General features: G+C 31.8%; 1 protein-coding gene across 1 annotated transcript; it reads left to right on the forward strand.

Annotated features, from left to right (window-relative positions):
• Nucleotides 1-12,920: 12,920 nt before the first annotated feature.
• On the forward strand, nucleotides 12,921-18,376 carry LOC21397303 (homeobox protein SHOOT MERISTEMLESS). Its single transcript, XM_010100853.2, has 4 exons — nucleotides 12,921-14,036; nucleotides 14,275-14,521; nucleotides 17,307-17,551; nucleotides 18,023-18,376. The coding sequence occupies exons 1-4, from the start codon at nucleotides 13,548-13,550 to the stop codon at nucleotides 18,227-18,229; spliced, it is 1,188 nt and encodes a 395-aa protein (XP_010099155.1). The 5' UTR covers nucleotides 12,921-13,547; the 3' UTR covers nucleotides 18,230-18,376.
• Nucleotides 18,377-20,053: the final 1,677 nt, after the last annotated feature.

The following is a 20,053-nucleotide window of genomic DNA, read 5'->3' on the forward strand; positions in this document are numbered from 1 at the left end:
CAACACACATCCACCACGAGCCATCCTTTTTTGGGGTTCGAAGGGCAGACACAACACAAGGACTAAGGCTCTCTCGAATATGACCTTTTGCAAGCAACTCTTCAACCTGGCGGCGTAACTCTTCATGTTCTTTAGGGCTCATCCAGTAATGATGCCTGTTAGGTAAAGCTGCTCTTGGAACCAAATCAATTTGGTGCTGGATATCACGGAGTGGAGGCAATTCAGGAGGAAGTTCCTAGGGAAAGGCATCAGTAAATTCGTCTACTAAGGGTTGCATAACATCCAGAACGGTCGAAACTGCAGCAGCAGGCTTGGTAAAAAGCACAAAGACAAAGCTGGACTCAGTCATGGCATGCTCAAAGTGGGTTCGGGACAGCATAGTGGTGCTGTCCCCAGGAGAATGAGACTTGCTGGGTAGTAACACAATCTTTTTGCCCCGAAAGAGGAAGGAGTATGTGTTGTCACGGCCATTGTGAATAACCTCGCGATCAAACTACCACGGGCAGCCCAGAAGTAGATGGCAGGCATCCATTGGAACCACATCACAGTATATCTCATCAGTATAAGTGGGGCCAACAAAAAAAGACACCAACACGCGGTGGGACACAGTAACATCCTGACCCTTATTTAGCCAGGCAAGTTTATACGATTTAAGGTGCTTTTCTATAGGCAAACCCAACTTCTTAACTACCGAATCAGAGAACACATTCTCACAACTACCAGAGTCAACAATGAAATGACAAACCTTGCCTTTAATAGTGCACGTAGAAAGGAAAAGAGCAGTGCGCTGCGAATCATCATCCGCAGCCCGGGGACTCAAAAAGATTCGTCGCAACATCAATAAAGGACCGATATCACCCTCAACAAATTCTTTCTCAAGGTGGCCAGTATCCTCAACATCAAAAATTGGTCCAATATCAAATTCAACATCATTAGCGAGCAATCCCCGAATGGCAGGAGCTACCTTGCGACAATCGGCCTGATGATGACCTTTCATTCCACAATTAAAACAACGAACACCTCTGCCAGAACGAGCCTGTGGAAAAGCGCCAATCACGCAAGGAGGAGGATTGACGTTTGGCGGAGCCATTCGTGGTGCTGGTTAGGCTGAATGGGAGGACGTGGAAGCAGACATTGGTTTGAATCCACTGCTCAAGCGGTGAGCTGATTGCCTCTCAGCTTGCAATGCTCGTTGATACGCTTCTGAAACGGTCATAGGGTCAAACATATTCAGCACGTCATGGAGTTGCAAACGCAAACCACCAATATAACGAGAAACCAATTGGGTTGGCGTTTCAACAAGATCTATGCGAGCCAACAACTCATAAAATTCTGCAGTATAGTTGTCCACAGAATGTGTGCCTTGGCGAAGAAGTTGAAATCGTGGATACAATTCACGTTCATAATTGTAGGGGAGGAACGAGGCCCGCATATGCTTTTTGAATTTCGGCCACGTGGAGATTTTGTCCTTACCAGCACGCAAACGACTAGTCTTGGATTGCTGCCACCATGCTTATGCCCGACCCCACAACCTCATGGTGACTAGGGGAACACGACGGGGATCAAGGACCTCTTTGAAGTCCAGAATTTCCTCAACCGTATGCAGCCAATCCAGAAATTCATCTGCCTGGAGACGACCATGGAATTCAGGAATATCCACCTTGAAACTGACTTCCCAACGTCAATCGGCTAGAAGAGGAATCACAGGTGGGGCGGCAAAAGGGTTCTGGTTGAGGTCTGACTCATCAACATCAAGATCGTGGTCTAGTGGAGGGTGGGGTTGTTGCAGGGCGGCCTTCGCTGTGTCAACTGCTCCACCTATCGGCGCAGCCGTGCAAGCTCATCGTGCTGGAGAACGTCGTCCATTGGGGCAGCATTCGCACGTCTCCTAGGTGGCATGGCGCAGGATCGTTCCAAATCTGATACCAATCTGATGCAGCGTACGCAGGGAAAATGAGAATTTCAATTCAAAACTCGTTGATTCACAAGAATACCGAGGAATTGAATAAAACTGAGGAAATCCTCAATCAAAGATTTTATTTTCTTCTTATTATTTTTCTGCCTCTACTTCTGGGCCATGAAATTCCACTCCTGCTGCATTGCATCAGTATACAACCAAACACAAACTCAAATTACAACTTTAAGTTAAGTTATAACTCAAATTTAACTCAAGATCTACACTCAAGTCATCATAACTCAAAAATGTAACTGAACAAGCCCAATTTTATTCAAGTTCATATTCTTTTGTAAAATTTAAGTTTGAAGTTGAGTTTTAACATGAGTTTTAACTTGAGTTTGAGGCTAAATTCAAGTTCCCCCTTCAACTCAAACTCAAGTTAATGAACAATATTTTTTTTATTCTTAAAAACGTCATAATTTTTTCGTTTTAATTCCGATTGAGATAATTTTTTTTCTATTCGTTCACAATGAAGAGACAAATAAAACCTTACCCATATACCCTATTAAAATTTTCCATCACCATTTAGTTTTTATTAAAATATTATCTAAATACAAATTCAAGTTTTGACCCACTCAAATGGATTATCAATTCAAACCATAACTCAAAATGTGCACATTCAAATACAAATTCAAATTAGAGTCTCAACTCAAACTGTACTCAAATATACATTAACTCGAATCACGATATGAACTTAAGTCATCCTAACTCAAAAAATGTAAATGAACAAACCCTACATTATTAATAAAGAGAATTTCGTGCTATAATATATAAAAAATATATATATACACAAGCTTTTAATAGTGGTGTTTTCATCTTAATTACTTATTATAGCTGCAAGTTTGAGCATAGCTAAGTAGGCTTATTTGAGATGGCCCACTATTGACTTAGACCCGACCCTAACCTGTGATACTGGCCGGCCACGGTTTTGAACATGAATGTTTTATTCGGGCCATCCACCCTTTTTCTAAAGATTTTTCTTTTTTGAGAGAAAATTATAGAATTCACCCTTAAGACTAGATTTTTATCCCCCATTCTTGATTAATATCTTTTTGTTAGTATAGTTATTTGACTAAAAAAGTTATTAATCAAAAGTAAGGGTAGAAATCCTAACCCACAAACTTTAAAGGGGTATTTGTCTCATTTCCTTAATTTTTGAAGACACCTTATAAAATTCCTGGAATGGCTAGGCTGGCCCTAGATCTTTTGGGTTTTAGGGCTGGGTTGGGCCAACCTTCTCCCCTTTAGGGACGTGCCTGGTCGGCTTGAATTTTTCCATTTGGGCTTGCAGCCCAGGTTGGGCGGCCCGAACTTTCACATATATTAATCATTAACTATAGAAATTTGATAACATGACGTGATAAGAATCCAATTCTGATTAATTGCCATTAATTTTTTGGGTCTTACAGATCAATATCTTGTGGTAAAAATAATAATACACATTGATGCGTAAATAGTGAAGTAACTATTAAAACCACACCTAAATATATATGTATATAAAAAAAATTTAATCCCATAAATGATTTATGAGGTTTATTTTCAATTCCACTTTAGTTTCTAACTTTTAAAACGCCTTACAATTGGTCTCCAATCTATTATTTTGTTTCAGTTTTGGTTCTTCCGTTAAGTACATGTTAAATATTGACAAAATTTGTGAAAGTTAAGGACAAAAATTGGAAACATCTAAATTTAGGAACTAAAACAATATAAAAATAAAAGTTAATTTTCAGAAACAATATCAAAATTTTAGATGTTTCCAATTTTGATTCTTAATTTATACAGATTCTGTCAAATATTTAACACTCAATTAACGAAAAAATTGAAAGCGAAAGAGAGTAATAGATTATGGACTAATTGTGAGACGTTTTAAAAGTTATCGACCAAAATTAGATTAAAGATTTCTACCGCAGGATCATTTACGTGATTAACTTAAACGCATGCATATATATGTGTGTGTGTGTACACATTAAAGACCTCTGTCTCCTCATCATAGTCTTTCGATGACGAGGTTTGGGGTTAATCTCTTTGCTCTAATATGTGTGTTTTTAATGTTAAAAAGGGTGGTTTTTACCCCCACTCCGTTGTTGCATTTATTTTGTTTACTAATGTTAGGGTGTCCAAAGACTTTATCTATGCGATGCTAAGTGTGACTTTTGTGCCACGGGTTTCTCGATCTCTGATAACGGACTTCTTAAAGAGGAATATGCATGCTCAATTGTTAGCGTACATTTCAAAACTTGATACATGTTTTTTAATTTTAAGGCTCGTTCACTTTACAGATTCGAGTTGAGATGTGATATTTTTTAAGAGTTTTTCACTGTAACAGAAAAAGTTAGATGTGATATTTTCTGAGAGTTTTTTACTGTAAAAACTTAAAACTAAAAATTTAAATCAGTAAAATAAACGGGACCTAAGTGTTTCATTTGATTTTATTGTTAGAACTAGTTATCTTCGGAGATCACAGTTTTCTGTAATTTATGGACTAAGTTAGAATTACAGTGCTTCTATTCCATTGATGTGGAATATATTCTCTTGAAAAAAAAATAGTACATTAGTAACTATTTCTATTGAATTGAAATTCTTTTGTTAACTTGTGACATTTTTATTCAAAGGTTTGTACTGAAATCTTTTTATTTAAACCTATGAAACAGGTATGAGGAATTTTATTCAGCCCGTCACTCGCAAAGTAATGGAGCTCATTTGAGTAGCATGGCACGACTCGCGGAATTGAAAAATATTTTACAACAAATGTAGGACCCGTTTGATTATGAATTCAGGTCAAGATTTTTTATTACGGTTTTGTTTATTTTACCGATTTGAGTTTAAAATTTAAGTTTTGTTACAGTAAAAAGTAATCAGAAACAGTCACATCTAATTAAAAAATTCTCACATAAAGTTACATTTCAACTAGAATTAAAAATTCAAATCAGCGAACTAAACACCCTATAACTTTATAAATTTAAATTTTTTATGAGAAAAAACATTATAATAAAACTAAAATTAGTAGTTTGTACTATAGTAAAATCCATACATAAATATACACCTAGATTTGATGCGATCTTAATATAATCTGATGGTTCATGTCTATGTCATGCTAACCTATTTTAGACTGGTTCTCCTTTTTTTTTTTTGTGTGTTTTTTTTTCCTTGGCTTCTATTATCTCAATGTGCAACTGTAGATAGACGTAGACGTAAAGTGAATCAGAAAAAGCTTTGGTTGCAAGTCGAGCTTTTAGCGTTTCTGTCCCTCTAAAGCAGTCTAAACAGCCCTAGCCTCCACCCACCAAATTCACACACTACTTCTACTACTACTACTCACCAGTGACGTCTCTCATCTCACTACTTTAATTTTTGCTTTCTTTTCTTTTTTGCTTTTCCTTTGCTTCTTTTATTTTTTCTACTCAAAAAAAGATTTGGTGGTGCATTTTAAGTCTGTTTAGTTCGTTGATTTAAATTGATATGTAATTTTATATGAAAAATTTTTATTGTAACAAAAAAATTAAATATGACTGTTTTTAAAAGATTTTTACTATAATAAAACTCAAATCGGTAAAATAAACGAGGCTTTCATATCCCCTAATCCTTTTAATTATAATAAGTAATCTTAGATATCACAGAATATAAAAAGAGTCTGAACTAATTTTTTACTGACTATGATTTTTACATCCCGAAGTATCAAATTATGAGAGAATAGATAAAAAAAAAATTGACGTTTGGTTCGTGGATTAGAATCATAAAATTAAAATTATTTTCAATTTATGTGTATATTTTGTAAAAAAAAATACTGTAACAAATCATAAATTATGATTCAAATCAAGGTACGAATCCTTCAACCTTCTACACCACTCTCTACAGTATTTTTCCTTTTGCTTCTTATTCTTACACTGTTATGACGGATTCGTGTACTATATGTTCTGGACACCTTCATTTCTTTCTCTCTCTTCTCTCTCTCCTCTCCTCGTTTCTCTCTCTCCTCTCTCTCCTCTTTAACTTCAAACCCTAAACCTAGATATATACTGCTCTGCCCTTTAACCTTGAAACCCTAACCCACATCTCTGAGATGACCCAAGTTCTGAGATGTCCTTATTTCTTAATACTCCGAAACTATTCCCTTCTTAATTCCTCAAAACGTCCAAAATTAAGGAACAAAAAGAAAGGAAAAATGTTTTTTTTTCTCCTAAGAAAGTTTTCCGGTCAGATGAAATGGCATGTAATAAACAAATAATACGAGGGGCCCATTGATTTAATCAGTTCTCAAACAATCCTATAGTTCAATTGTGCCAAGTTCCAAAGTAAATTTGAGTTTATAAATGACTATCTCTCTATATATATTAAATTCGTCGGATTTAAGCAAAAAAATATTAAATTTGCAGGAGATCTACTAATCTACTAGTAATATAGGATTTGAGTATTTTAGGTCTCGTTCATTTCATTAATTTGAGTTTTTAATTTATATTTTTACAGTTAAAAACTCTTAAAAAATATCACATCTAAATTTTTTTATTACAATTAAATTTTTTTTAAAAAAGATCACATCTCATCTCAAAATTTTAAACTCAAATTTACGAACCAAACCAAACCTTAAGAGTGCATTTGGTTCAAGAATTCGTGTCATAGTTTGAATCATGGTTCTGACTTACTATAATATTTTCTCTCATAAAAATCACACATAAATTAAAAATAATTATGAATCATGATTCTAAATCTATCAACTAAACGTCCTCTGAACTTTATAAAACTCAAATTTTGAGAGGGTATATTTATCAAAAGCTCTCAGAAAATGCTTTCATCGATTCGAGTTTTTAATTCTAGATTTTTACAGTAAAAAGTTCTCAGAAGATGTCACATTTAATTTTTTTTTTTTACTACAGTAAAAAATTATTAAAAAATGTTACATCTCAATTTAAATTGAAAACTCAAATTTATGAAATGAACGAGGCCAAAAACTTTAACTTCAAAGTTGTTCAGCCAAAAAAAGAATTTAACTTCAATGTAGCTTCTGATGACTGATGTAGGCTTTTCATATTATTCTGAGGCTCGCAAAATTGAGTTTTGCTTAAATTTTTATTTTTATTTATTTTTGAGAGTGCAACACTAATACGAGAATATGTTTAGTTTATTGATTTAAAATTTTAATTTAAATTAAGATATAATTTTATGTGAAAATTTTTATTGTTGTAAAAAAATTATATGTGATTATTTTTTAAAATTTTTTACTGTTTTTTTTTTTTTTTTTTGAAGTTTACAGATCTACCTGAAAATTCCAAAAACTTACAGCTCAGCTAATTCAGAACAAAGGCTAGAAATCCCACGGAACTATTCAAAACTGTACTAACTGCCAAGCTCTAACCATTACCAAATATAAAGAAAATTCCAAAGTACTCAAGTCTCTCTTTTACTCGTCCCTTTGGAAATGAAAAGGTCAAAAAAAAAAAAAAGAACCCCAATAAATTTTTCTACGTGTTTAAAAACATGCCTTGATCATTTACGACATTATAACGGCCATTTCCCGAAAATTTTTTTTTTTTTAAAAAAATTTTTTTGTTTTTTTTTTTAAAATTTTTTTTTTTTTTTTTTTTTTTTTTTGAAGTTTACAGATCTACCTGAAAATTCCAAAAACTTACAGCTCAGCTAATTCAGAACAAAGGCTAGAAATCCCACGGAACTATTCAAAACTGTACTAACTGCCAAGCTCTAACCATTACCAAATATAAAGAAAATTCCAAAGTACTCAAGTCTCTCTTTTACTCGTCCCTTTGGAAATGAAAAGGTCAAAAAAAAAAAAAAAGAACCCCAATAAATTTTTCTACGTGTTTAAAAACATGCCTTGATCATTTACGACATTATAACGGCCATTTCCCTTTTGCCATTATTGTAAGACAAATTTGTCATTGTGCTAGCTAGAATACGACAAAAATCCTCACCACTGATCATGGTCTATAGATCCAGCAGTTCAAATGTCTACATGACTGACATACGAAACAGGTGATTCATTTAATACGTAGCTACCATAACCAATTACTTCTCTCGTATCGCTACATATAAAATTCTACGTATACTATACAGACGCGATACCTTGCGCCATGAGATGTCCCAATCATGTCTCTCAGTAGGTTTTTTTTTTTTTTTTTTTTTAATTCAAAGGGATTACCAACCCAAAAGCATACGAAAGAAAAAATTGATTTTCTAAAGAAATTAACTGTCACGTAGAAAGAAACTGTTACGCCACTGTAAGTAGTAGTTATTTTTCTATTATTATATATAGAAATTGTTTCACTAATTGTGATAAATAACACTTTTCTTGTCCTTTATAGTAAGCTAAAAATTGTTGTAAATTAAACACAGAGACACCAAAAGCATCTACATAACGCAAAAGGACAAACACATGTCCGTTTACTTCACCGATTCGAGTTTAAAATTTAAATTTTGTTATAGTAAAAAATTATAAGAAACAATCACATATAACTTTTTTAATACAGTAGAAAACCTCATATAAAGTCACATCTCAACTCAAATTAAAAATTCAAATCAACGAACTAAACGGATATAAAAAAGATTAAGAAAAATTTTATTTTGGTACATGTGTTATATTAAAATATGAGTTTACTACCTTCTGTTTTAATAATTTCATGTTGTTATCTCAATCTTTTAGAAAATCTTTTTTTAGTGTCTCAGGACAGTTTTTTGATATACAAAAAGATAAAATTACTCTTATTATTAACTATATAAAAAAGCTTTTTTAAAAAAATCTTAAACTTCGCAATCAAGAGTTTCACCTTATGTTTAGGGTAAAATGAAGATTAAGGCCTCGTCCACTTCGCGAATTTGAGTTTTCAATTCGAGTTGAGATGTGACATTTTTTTAGAGTTTTTCATTGTAGCAGAAAAAGTTAGATGTGATATTTTTTGAGAGTTTTTTACTGTAAAAACCTAAAACTGAAAACTCGAATCGGTGAAATGAACGATGCCTAAGTTTCTAGTTGCACGACTAAGATATTTTAAAACCCTTAATGTTAAATGTATAAAAAACCTTTTAAAAAAAATCTTAAACTTACAATCAAGATTCAAGAGTTTCACTTTATGTTTGGGTAAAATGAAGATTACGTCTTTAGTTGTAAGTCTAAGATATTTTAAAAAGCTTTTTTTTTTGTATTTAACAATAAGAGTAAATGTATCCTAAAAAATTTTCTTGGGTAACAAAAGAATATTTCCTAAAAGATCGAGGTTTCAACATGAAATTATTAAAAGTAAAGATACTAAACTCATATTTAAATATAACATAGGGTATTAAAATGAAATTTTCTAAAAAGATTAATAGCCCCCACAAAGCTAATTTCTCGCTGTGAGTAGAGTTTATTGTTGAAAGATTTAATCGAATATTTTGTCATTTAACTTGAACCATAAATTATACATCTTCAAGCAAAAAAATAAAAAAATTCTCTTTTTCTTTTTGGTTTTTGCTAAAATTAACCAGTTAAGACGACTAAAAATAATGTAAATTTTGCGTACACATGAAGCTTCAGTACACTATTTCGCCTGAAAAAATATATCATCCGTTTATTTTACCTATTTGAGTTTAGAATTTAAGTTTTGTTACAGTAAAAAACTCTTAAAAACAGTCGCATCTAACTTTTTTATTATAATAAAAAATTCTTATATAAAATCATATATCAACTCAAATCATAAAACTACACAAATTTTATATTAAAAGAGAAAACTACAAAAAAGGAAATAAATCATATTTAGACGTGCTTTAATTGGTGGTGTGTGTATATATATGAAATACTAATATTATTTTTTCTGTGACCTTCTTTATTATTCTATGTATTTACTATTTTATTTATTATGAACATCACTTCTTCAAATATTTTTTTATTATTTTTTACATTTATAATTTAACACATGAATTTTATTATCTTATTTTGTTTAAGTGATAATATATTATATTAATAAAATTTATATGTCAAATAATAAATATAAAACGTAATAAAAAATTAAAAAAAAATAATGCTAATATTTGTCTGGTTGTAACAGTTATATGTGGCCTCGTTCACTTTATAAATTTGAGTTTTTAATTTAAATTGAGATGTGATATTTTCTAAAAATTTTTTATTATAATAAAAAAAATTAAATGTGATATTTTCTGAAAGTTTTTTTACTGTTAAAACTTAAAATTAAAAATTTAAATCGGTTAAATGAACAGATTAACACACATAAAATACGATTTGTTTACCGTGGATTATATCGCTGTCTCTACGGTTTCTCACACGATACAATGTGTATAGAGATAGCTAGCTTTTTCGGCCTTTCATCTTTGATGAGAGAGAGAATGAGAGAAAAAAATGAAACCTATAGATATATAGAGACTAGAGAGAGATGAGGAAGAGACATTCGGACTGTCCCACTAACTTTATCAGCTTTTTTAAGCTGAGAAACCCTCCACTTTTCTCCGTGGTAAATAATTACAGATTAGATGCTATGACTGTGACTAATAATGATATGGGTTGAGATTTTTGTCAGTATAAACTCTCACTTGGTTTGGCGCAACACAGACAACAACGGGTCCGGGGTGCCCAAATTATTACACAAATTTTCAGCCTGTAATATCATCTTCAGTGCATAAACATAGAACAATATTATCATATGGCGCATTAATAACAGATAGATTCTGTAATGGTGCACACAGAAATACCGCCTATTTTTTGTAGTGCTTAACATGCCTCTAAACATATTATGGCCCCCGTTCACTTTGCTGATTCGAATTTAGAATTTAAATTTTTTTATAGTAAAAAATTATCATAAATAATCACATTTAACTTTTTTATTACAATAAAAAGTTTTCACATAAAATCACATCTTAACTCGAATTCTAAACTCGAATCAGAAAAGTGAACGAGGCCAATGAGTTTGTTTATAGAAGTACGTATATTTTATCAATTTGAGTTTAAAATTTGAGTTTTGTTATAGTAAGAAACTCTCATACACAATTATATTTAACTTTTTTGTTACAATAAAAAATTCTCACATAAAATTACATCTTAATTCGAATTAAAAATTTGAATCAACGAACAAAATGGGCTCAGAGTTTACTCGACGTTGTTTTTCATATTTTAGTCTAAAAGAAGTCGTTTAGATCATCTTCAGAGGAGTTTTATCTTCAGGAGAGCTTGAAACTTGTATTTGAGTTTCAGCAAGACGGAAACTTTTTTACGTTTGTTTCATAGATTTAAGATTATGATTTATAATTATTTTTTATTTATGTATATTTTTATGAGAGAAAATACTGTAGTAATCTACGAATCATGATTAAAATTATGACACAAATAGACTAATCATGATTCATTGTAATATTTTTATTGCTCACTGTAAGAAAATTATTTAGGTCTCATTCGTTTTGTGAATTCGAGTTTTTAATTTGAGCTAAGATGTGACATTTTCTGAGAGCTTTTAACTGTAGCAAAAAAAGAACATTTTATGAGAACTTTTAACTGTAAAAATTTAAAACTGAAAACTCAAATCGATAAAATGAACGAGATCTTAAAAAAAATTTTAACCTATTAAGTTGTTTTAAAAGTGAGGTTCCAAATTTTCAGAAAAAAAAAAACAGGCGAGGTTCCAAACAAAAACTATTATTTAAAAGGGCAGCTATTATTCCTTAAGCAAAAACTCATCTATTTTATGATAGAATAGAATATGAAAAAAATATTAGTAATAGCTAAAGCAAAATTTTTAACTGTCATAGATTTATCAAACTTATGTTATTTAGATTATTTTAATCTATTACAATTTTAGCTTGAAAGCTATATCATGTAATGATTTTTTTGGATATTTTCATATTTACATTAATGTATTTTAAAAATGTAAAAGGTATAGTTTTCACATTTCAAATTCATACTAAATATATCATTTCTTTTATCAAAAGTTTATTTAACTATAAAAAAGACCTTTAATATAAAAAAAATATAGAAATGACTTAAAGAACATTCACATTTTTGGATTTTTAGTTTTTTTTCTTATTCTTATTTCTATTTTATTTAAAAGATTTATGGATTTTAAGATTGAAAATTGACTATTAACCAAGAAAAAATAAAAATCGGGCATAAAATTTAAAATATATATGAAGAGGTAAAATGATATAATCCAAAATATATAATATAATTATTACAATCTTAAAATAAAAAGAAACAATTTCTTTTTCATAACCTATCCTATTACATATATATATTTATGAGAAAAATACATGACTCATAAATAAAATGTGCATGTTTAAAATTAAATTTTTTAATATAATAAAAAAATTAGATATAATTATTTTTAAAAATTTTATACTATAACAAAACTCAAATTTTAAATTTAAATTAATAAAATTAACGAGACTTTAATATTTATATTGTTTTAAATAATTTAATGTTATAATAGTTTTTGTTTTATTTTTATTAATTAAATGGTAATTATTGATTTAACAATATTAAAATAATAATGGTTTATTTTTTAATAAAAAATAAGTAATATTTTAAACTATTTTCTGCGGTATTTCTGAATTTTTTCCTCGCCAAGTTATAATGATCAACAAGGAACCAAAGTGGCAGATTCTTGGGTAACTGGCATCGTTTTACAATTATTAGGCAGCAGAAACAAGGAACAAACAATTTGGTGGATTAATTAAATAAAAAAGTAAATTAAACCTTCCTCACTGGGGGACGTATATAGAGGCACATTTGGAGTTTTGGGGTTCGGGAATGGAGAGAAGAGGGATCAAAATCAAAGAAGACAATAATAAAAGTGGGAATATCAAATGAGTGGACAGATTGCTCTCAAGCCCCAGCAGTAACAAGAAAGCCAGGCCACAGTGTATAGAGAGAGAAAGAGGAGAGAGAAAGAGGAGAGAGAAAGATATCGTAGTAGTGAAGGTGATTCCGTGCCCCAAAAACCTCTCTAATATCACTAACTAGTAGGGTGACGCCCTGGCCTCTCTTCTCCTCCTCGATTTGATCGTTCATATCTCTCTCTCTCTCCTCTTCTAAAATATTTTATCTCTCTTATTCTTTGCCAGTAATGGCAGTGCCTCAGTTGCAGTGCAAGAAAAGAGGGAGAGAGTTTACATCGGGAAGGTAAAAGCTTTTTCAGTACCAGGGTTCTTCCTCTTCACCATTTACACGAACAACCCACTTTGGCCCCTTTTGTTTTCCCCCATCTAAGATCTCCGTTTTTAATTAGTCATAAATACCACACGCTTATATCTGAGTGGTTTTTTCCTGCAAGATTTACCAGCCAAGAAAAGAAACAAGTTAGAAAGGATAGAAAAAAAAAAGGAAAAACAGTGAAATATTGTTTGTTGTTGTTGCTTTCTACTTAAAAAAACTGACCAGTGATTACTAGCAGTATCACTGTTTAGGAACATATGATGCATCTCTTTCCTGTGAAAAAGCCTGGAACTTGTGTAGCTTAAAACCCGGGAGAGCACTCCCATCTTTAGATCATAAAGATTTTGTCTAGGCAGTGAGAAAGTGAGAGCTGTTTCCATAGTGAAAACTTAGGTAAGTTTAAGGATCAAGAGAGAGAGAGAGAGAGAGAAGATAGAGGGAGAGATAATGGAAGGTGGTTCTAATGGCACTTCCTGCATGATGGCTTTTGGAGAAAACAGTAATGGACTATGTCCAATGATGATGATGCCTCTAATGACTTCCCATCATTCTCATCATGCTCATCATCATCATCATCATCATCATCAGCAGCAACAACAACAACAACAACATCACAATCATCATCCTATTAATCCAAATAATCCTAACGCTAATGCAGACACAAACAATATCGCTCCATTATTTCTTCCTTTTCCTCTTCCAGCTCCCACCAACATTAATCATCAAAATCGCCACAGTTCTAATACTAGCGGTTCTTCTTCTTCTTTCAATATTATGCTTGACCACAACAACAACAACACTTCAGCAACTGCCGGGTCTACTTACTTCATGGCCGGTCAGAACAACGACTGCAACAATATCTCCTCATTCAAGGCCAAGATCATGGCTCATCCTCACTACCACCGTCTCTTGGCCGCCTATGTCAATTGCCAAAAGGTGAAAAAAAATCTACAAAGACAAAATTACACTAGAGTATTTTTTTTTCTTTTGCCCTTGAGATGTTTGGATCTGTGAATTCATCCACAAAATAACACTAAAGTTCTTCAGCTTGTCAAAGAACTAGGGTTGAAAGCAACTAGTGGTAATATATAATATACTTATGTAAGCCTAAAAATAATAATATTATATGTTTGTGTGTGTGTGTGTGTGCGTGTGTGTGCGTGAGTGTATGCAGGTGGGAGCACCGGTGGAGGTGGTGGCGAGACTGGAAGAGGCGTGCGCGACGGCGGCGGCGGCAATGGGCCACGTCAGCACAGGGAGTCTAGGGGAAGATCCGGCGTTGGATCAGTTCATGGAGGCTTATTGTGAGATGCTGACAAAGTACGAGCAAGAGCTCTCCAAACCCTTCAAAGAGGCCATGCTTTTTCTCCAGAGTATTGAGTGTCAATTCAAAACTCTCACGCTTTCCTCGTCGGATTCTGGTATTAATGAATTTGCATAAATGGTTTGACCTGATTTCAACTGTTCTCAGTTGTTTTTTTACCTGATTGATCATGATTTTGTGTTGTAACTATTATATATATATATATTTATTTATTATATAATAATATTATAGTACTCCGGGCTAACTAGCCCCCCATGCATGTGTATGTTTCCAAGAAGCATGGTTGTGATGGGTTCAATTAAAAATTATATATCCATGAAATAATGGCTTGTTTCCCGAAGCAGGTTTTTTTTTTTGTTTTGTGTTGTTTTTGTTTTTTTTTTCCTATTTCTTGTTCTATCCTTGTTAGTTGCTTTCGTTTTTTGTACTTTTCTTGTTTTCTCTTTGCTTGTATATTTTTGTAGAAGTATGTTTGGGTTTGAATAGTAGTGATTCAAATGTGACGCTAATTGTTCTTGCTGCCAGGCATTTTATTTAGAGATGTATATAGTTGGTCAGCTTCATCTCTCGCTGTTATGGTTTTCTGGATGTCTGCATTAAAAGTGGATTTGTTCATTTCCCAAAAATTCTTGGCGCTTTCCGATTTCCATGCTCTTTAACACACACTTGCTTTTGTTTTGTACTATATATATATATATATATATGCAAGTCTTTAAGCTCTCTGTCCTTATGGGGAAGGTGAATAAGATTCTATTAATGGTAAATATATATATACTTGGATGATTATGGTTTTTGTATACTTAAGTCAAAGAATTTTTCTTGGTCTGTTGACAGTAACTTGGACATATTTGAACCAAAACTCAATCCCTACTCTCAACTGTTTGCGCTTCTTTGGACTTTTTTGAACAAATCCACTTTTAAACTCTATATCTTGACTATTTAGAGCACGAGTTTTGCACCAAAAAGTCAGTTGCTTAATGAATTAATATTATTATAACTCTCTCATTGCAAAAGTTATCCAATGTAGACAAGTGACACTGATCGGAAGCCATTCAGATGGAAATAATTAATAGGGTATGTTTTGAAGGAGATTGGGATCACCCATTTAAAACATATAAATAAAGAAATAAACTATATATGTATTTATGTGTAACATACGTTCTTATATATGTTCTGTAAATGATGAAGTTTTCGTGGTAATGGAATTGTATGGTGTATTTTTTTTTTTTCCCTACTAATGGATCAGATTCTACTAGCTTGGAATTGCTTCTACCTTTGTTTGAGGACGGAAAAACTGTCTTGCCATTCTTTGTCACATCATGTTGTGTACTTAAAACATGTTTTAGTATATTTGTACTTTGTAGAACCGATTTTCACGTCTTTGTAATTAGTGTATTTATGACTTTAGTAGATAATTGTGTTTACTTGTGTGTTTATTTGTATAGATGCTAGTTTATTTGCATGGTTAATGGGAGGCCGTTAGTGAAACACTCTATCTGATGGTGTGTGTTTAGTAGCTTGATAGAGTTAGTTATATAATCTCTTGCAGTGCTGCTGTAGTGAGGAAATGTGTTTTTGAGTAAACCTAATTTTATGAATCTACACTGGTTGTTTAATTGGTGTCATGTAATTACGTACTTTATCGCTTGTTAATGTGAAGCTTTGATGACAACCTATAATTATCAACGGCGAAGTATATATTTTATGTCTTACTTTTTGGGCTGTAGAAAATCTTTTATTACTATTATTATTATTTTTTTAAATGGCAAGCATGCTGTCGAGATGAAGGGGAACTGAAGTGGTATGTTCTTAATGAAATGGCTTAAAGATATTACTTTGTTTCTTCAAAATTTATATGTTTTGGATTGTAGTTTATATATTTTGGATCGTAGTTTATATGTTTTGGATTGTAGTTATCGAGTCATTCATTTTCATTGGCTATAAGATGCTTTCCTTCCTTAAAAAAAAAAAAAAAAAAACCTTCCCATCACCTTCTATTCCGGGGGTGTTTAATATTTATCTTTGTTCAATTTTCTCTCTAGTTCTGTTGTTTTGTCAAAGTGAATTGAATTTGGTTATTTCATATTTCTGACATTTTTTCTCTCTATGTTGGCGTTGGCTTAACAGTCTTATCTTTTTATCTTTTTTGCTTGCCATAATTCCCTGATCATTAAGACTTATATTTTTTTAATATCATCATTAGAAGCATATAATACATTTTGACTCTTGATGAGAAGATGGAAGAAAGTAATATGTCCACAACTTGATTTATGTGGAAAGTAAAATATTTATCATCTTTGTGGAGTTTGGCGAAAGACATACACTACATCTTTTGAACTAGAATGGGTGGCCCTTAAATAAACCAAAAGAAACGGTCTTTGTCAACGACACAATTCACCCTAATTTTAACCATGTAAAAATTCATCAAGCAATTTCATCCAATGTATATGCAGACTTAGATATTTATCTTTGTATGTGGAGCAGACACTAAATTAGACAAGTCAATTCCTATATAGCCCGATTAGGAATTGACTAGTCTAAATAACACGTTTGAATAAATGTTTTTCCTGTACAAGTATAGTTTCTTTGGAGAAAATAATGTGAACAATGTTATCAAGTTGAAGATTAATGAGGACTTTCATGCTTTGATATTGTTGGTGTGAGATTGAATGAACACGAATGCTTTCTCTTCGCGCACATTATTCAAAGGAAATTTACGCATTTTTTTGAGAAGTTTGAAGCAATGGAAATGTCATGTAATTGCTATTGCCAAGGGTTCTAAACATATATACGCGGCACACTACTAGTTTGTGCAACATTTTAGTGTTTAAAGAGCCTGTTCTTTCTTCCGATTTAACCCCTAAAATATGCTTGTTATTCAGGTTGTGGTGAGGCTGTTGATCGGAATGGTTCGTCGGAAGAAGAGGTTGACGTGAACAACAGCCTCATAGATCCGCAAGCTGAAGACCGGGAACTAAAAGGCCAGCTCCTGCGCAAGTACAGTGGGTACTTGGGCAGCCTGAAGCAAGAGTTCATGAAGAAGAGGAAGAAAGGGAAACTCCCTAAGGAAGCCAGGCAGCAGCTGCTTGATTGGTGGAGCAGACATTACAAATGGCCTTATCCCTCGGTAATGCAAACATACATACATAAATATATACAATAACAACAAGCCTTAATCCCAACTAGTTGGGGTATATATATATATATATATATGTATCTTATCGAAACATACATAAATAGATTGAACCTTTATTGTCTTTTTTAGATGTTTTATTATTAAAAAACTTCGTGCGAGGTGAACAAGCGCCCAACCAACCCAGCAATTCTTGTTCTATGCAATATTTGACTTGTATTTGTAAACATTTTCTTGGATAGTAGACGTGATAAAATCAGTACTTGTTGGTCATACTAGTCGATGTTTGATTGGTTATTTTACTAGCGCTGATTATATACTAGCTAGTTCGAAGAAAATCTTAGATTAGAAGAATAAAATCATATCAAATTAGTTTTTTTTTTCCGTACTGATCTCATCAAATTAGTTACTACTAGTACTTGTTGATTACTAGTTGATGTCAAATGGGCTATTGTGATCAAACAGGAGTCACAGAAGCTGGCATTGGCAGAATCAACGGGACTGGATCAGAAGCAAATAAACAACTGGTTCATCAACCAAAGGAAGAGGCACTGGAAGCCTTCCGAAGATATGCAGTTTGTTGTGATGGACGCAACGCATCCTCATCACTACTACATGGACAATGTTTTGGGAAATCCATTTCCTATGGATATCTCTCCCGCGCTTCTCTGAAGAGTCTATATATATATATATATATATATATACTTAATAAATATGTATAAGCATATTGCTTTAACAACAATACGTTCTCATGTCCTACATGACATCTCTTATGTACGTGGTAAAACCCGACGTTTAATTAAGCACTCTTAATTTATATTAGCCCTAATATATAAATGTTTGTTGGAATCTGATGGCCAATAGAAATTCGGTTTCACATAGTCCTTACCGGACTAAGTCTGAAATATTGGATTCTCAGGGTAATTTTGGAGGAAGAAGAAGAAGAAAAAAATAAAAAATAAATTCTAAAGCTTATAAAACTCCATAACTCTACAGTATTCATACATTGGACTCATCTGCATTCCAAGCTTAAGCTGCTTCCCTCTTCAAGCATACCTCGAGCCTGTTGGGAGGTATCCATTATTTTTTGTCATGAAAATGTTATTTGATTTTTTTATTGTGTTAGTTTAATTATAATTATGTTTTAAATTTAATTTTTGTTGGGATGATGACACGATAATATTATAAGGATTTAATTTGTGTAAATATTATTGTGATTATCATACTTGTGTTGACGTATTTATTTCTAGACATAATGCTTTGAAATTTCTGATTAACTTTTTGAATGAATTGAGGATCAAAATGAAACTGATGGGAGATTTTTATGACATAGCTTTGAAATAATACCGTAAATTCTGAGATAGTATGGAGATATATTTATCTTTTTTATGTGGTCATTTTTGAATTTTTTAATTTTAATGAACATTTTTGTAATTCAATTCACATAGAGATATAGTAAGTTTTTATGAAAATGTATATTTTATGTATAACTAAAAGCACGTAATACACAAGAGGATTCAACCATGAACATAGCATGATCTCAAAATCGCAGTAAATAAATTAAATTCGATTAATATTGATGAAATCATGATTCCTAACATTTTCATAATTATTGTTTTATCAGTCTTGTCATTTTATAAAATAATTTTCTTTTTACTTTATTATTTTTAAAATTTGTTGTTGTTTCAAATTTTAAATTTTGTAAAATAAATCAGAAGTCATTTTTTCGATTACTCAAATAAAACTAAAATTATCCGATTTTAGTACTTAATGAATATATTATCCTCATCGGAATAATATTTTTAAACTAACTTTTTATTACTTGTTAGCAATATCTTACACTTGCGATTGACACTACAACAACTATCATATTGTAAGGTCGTTTCTCGAATGTTAGATTAGGTTTAAATTACACTTGAACAAATGGAAAATGTAAAAGATTGAATTTGATCTAGATAATGACCGTTTAAAATAGTCTTATTGATATGGTACACTCATCAAGTTGTTTGGGTAGTTTGGAAGTAAGGTGCTTTGAAGTATTTTTGTTCGAGTTTGGAATAATATGGGACTCAAACTTGATGAATTTGTGAGGGGTTGAAACTCTAATTTTTTAGTATGATTAGTTTAAAACATCACATCATCCTTTAAAGAATGAACAAAATTCGTGCATCTAAAAATTAGTTTGGACTAAAATTTGTGCATCTAAAATTTACTTTGGAACTAGCTCATCGTTCAAATCACATTACCCCACGAGCCGTTTCATGCTCTACTGTCGAAATCTAATTAAAATTTACTGGAAACCTTTGAAAAATATTTGTCACGCACCTTACCCTAAAAGCAATACATTCTAAAATCGTAGAAAACACATAATAGACTTTGAGAAGGATTTAATGATATAAAAACAATTTCAGCAAAGTCCAAAGTCCATTTGTAAAAACTAAATTGATATGAATTTTTTTAAAATGATTGTTTAAAATTCTTTTGATCATACCTTTT

Source organism: Morus notabilis, unplaced genomic scaffold (genome assembly GCF_000414095.1).
Source record: "Morus notabilis unplaced genomic scaffold, ASM41409v2 Scaffold1292, whole genome shotgun sequence".
NCBI classification, from domain to species: Eukaryota; Viridiplantae; Streptophyta; class Magnoliopsida; order Rosales; family Moraceae; genus Morus; species Morus notabilis.

Excerpts from the sequence above, each read along its gene's own strand:
- LOC21397303 (XM_010100853.2), top strand. The coding sequence starts at position 13,548 with ATGGAAGGTGGTTCTAATGGCACTTCCTGCATGATGGCTTTTGGAGAA. Across the intron at positions 14,037-14,274 it reads CCTATGTCAATTGCCAAAAG|GTGGGAGCACCGGTGGAGGT; the intron begins GTGAAAAAAAAT and ends GAGTGTATGCAG. Across the intron at positions 14,522-17,306 it reads GCTTTCCTCGTCGGATTCTG|GTTGTGGTGAGGCTGTTGAT; the intron begins GTATTAATGAAT and ends CTTGTTATTCAG.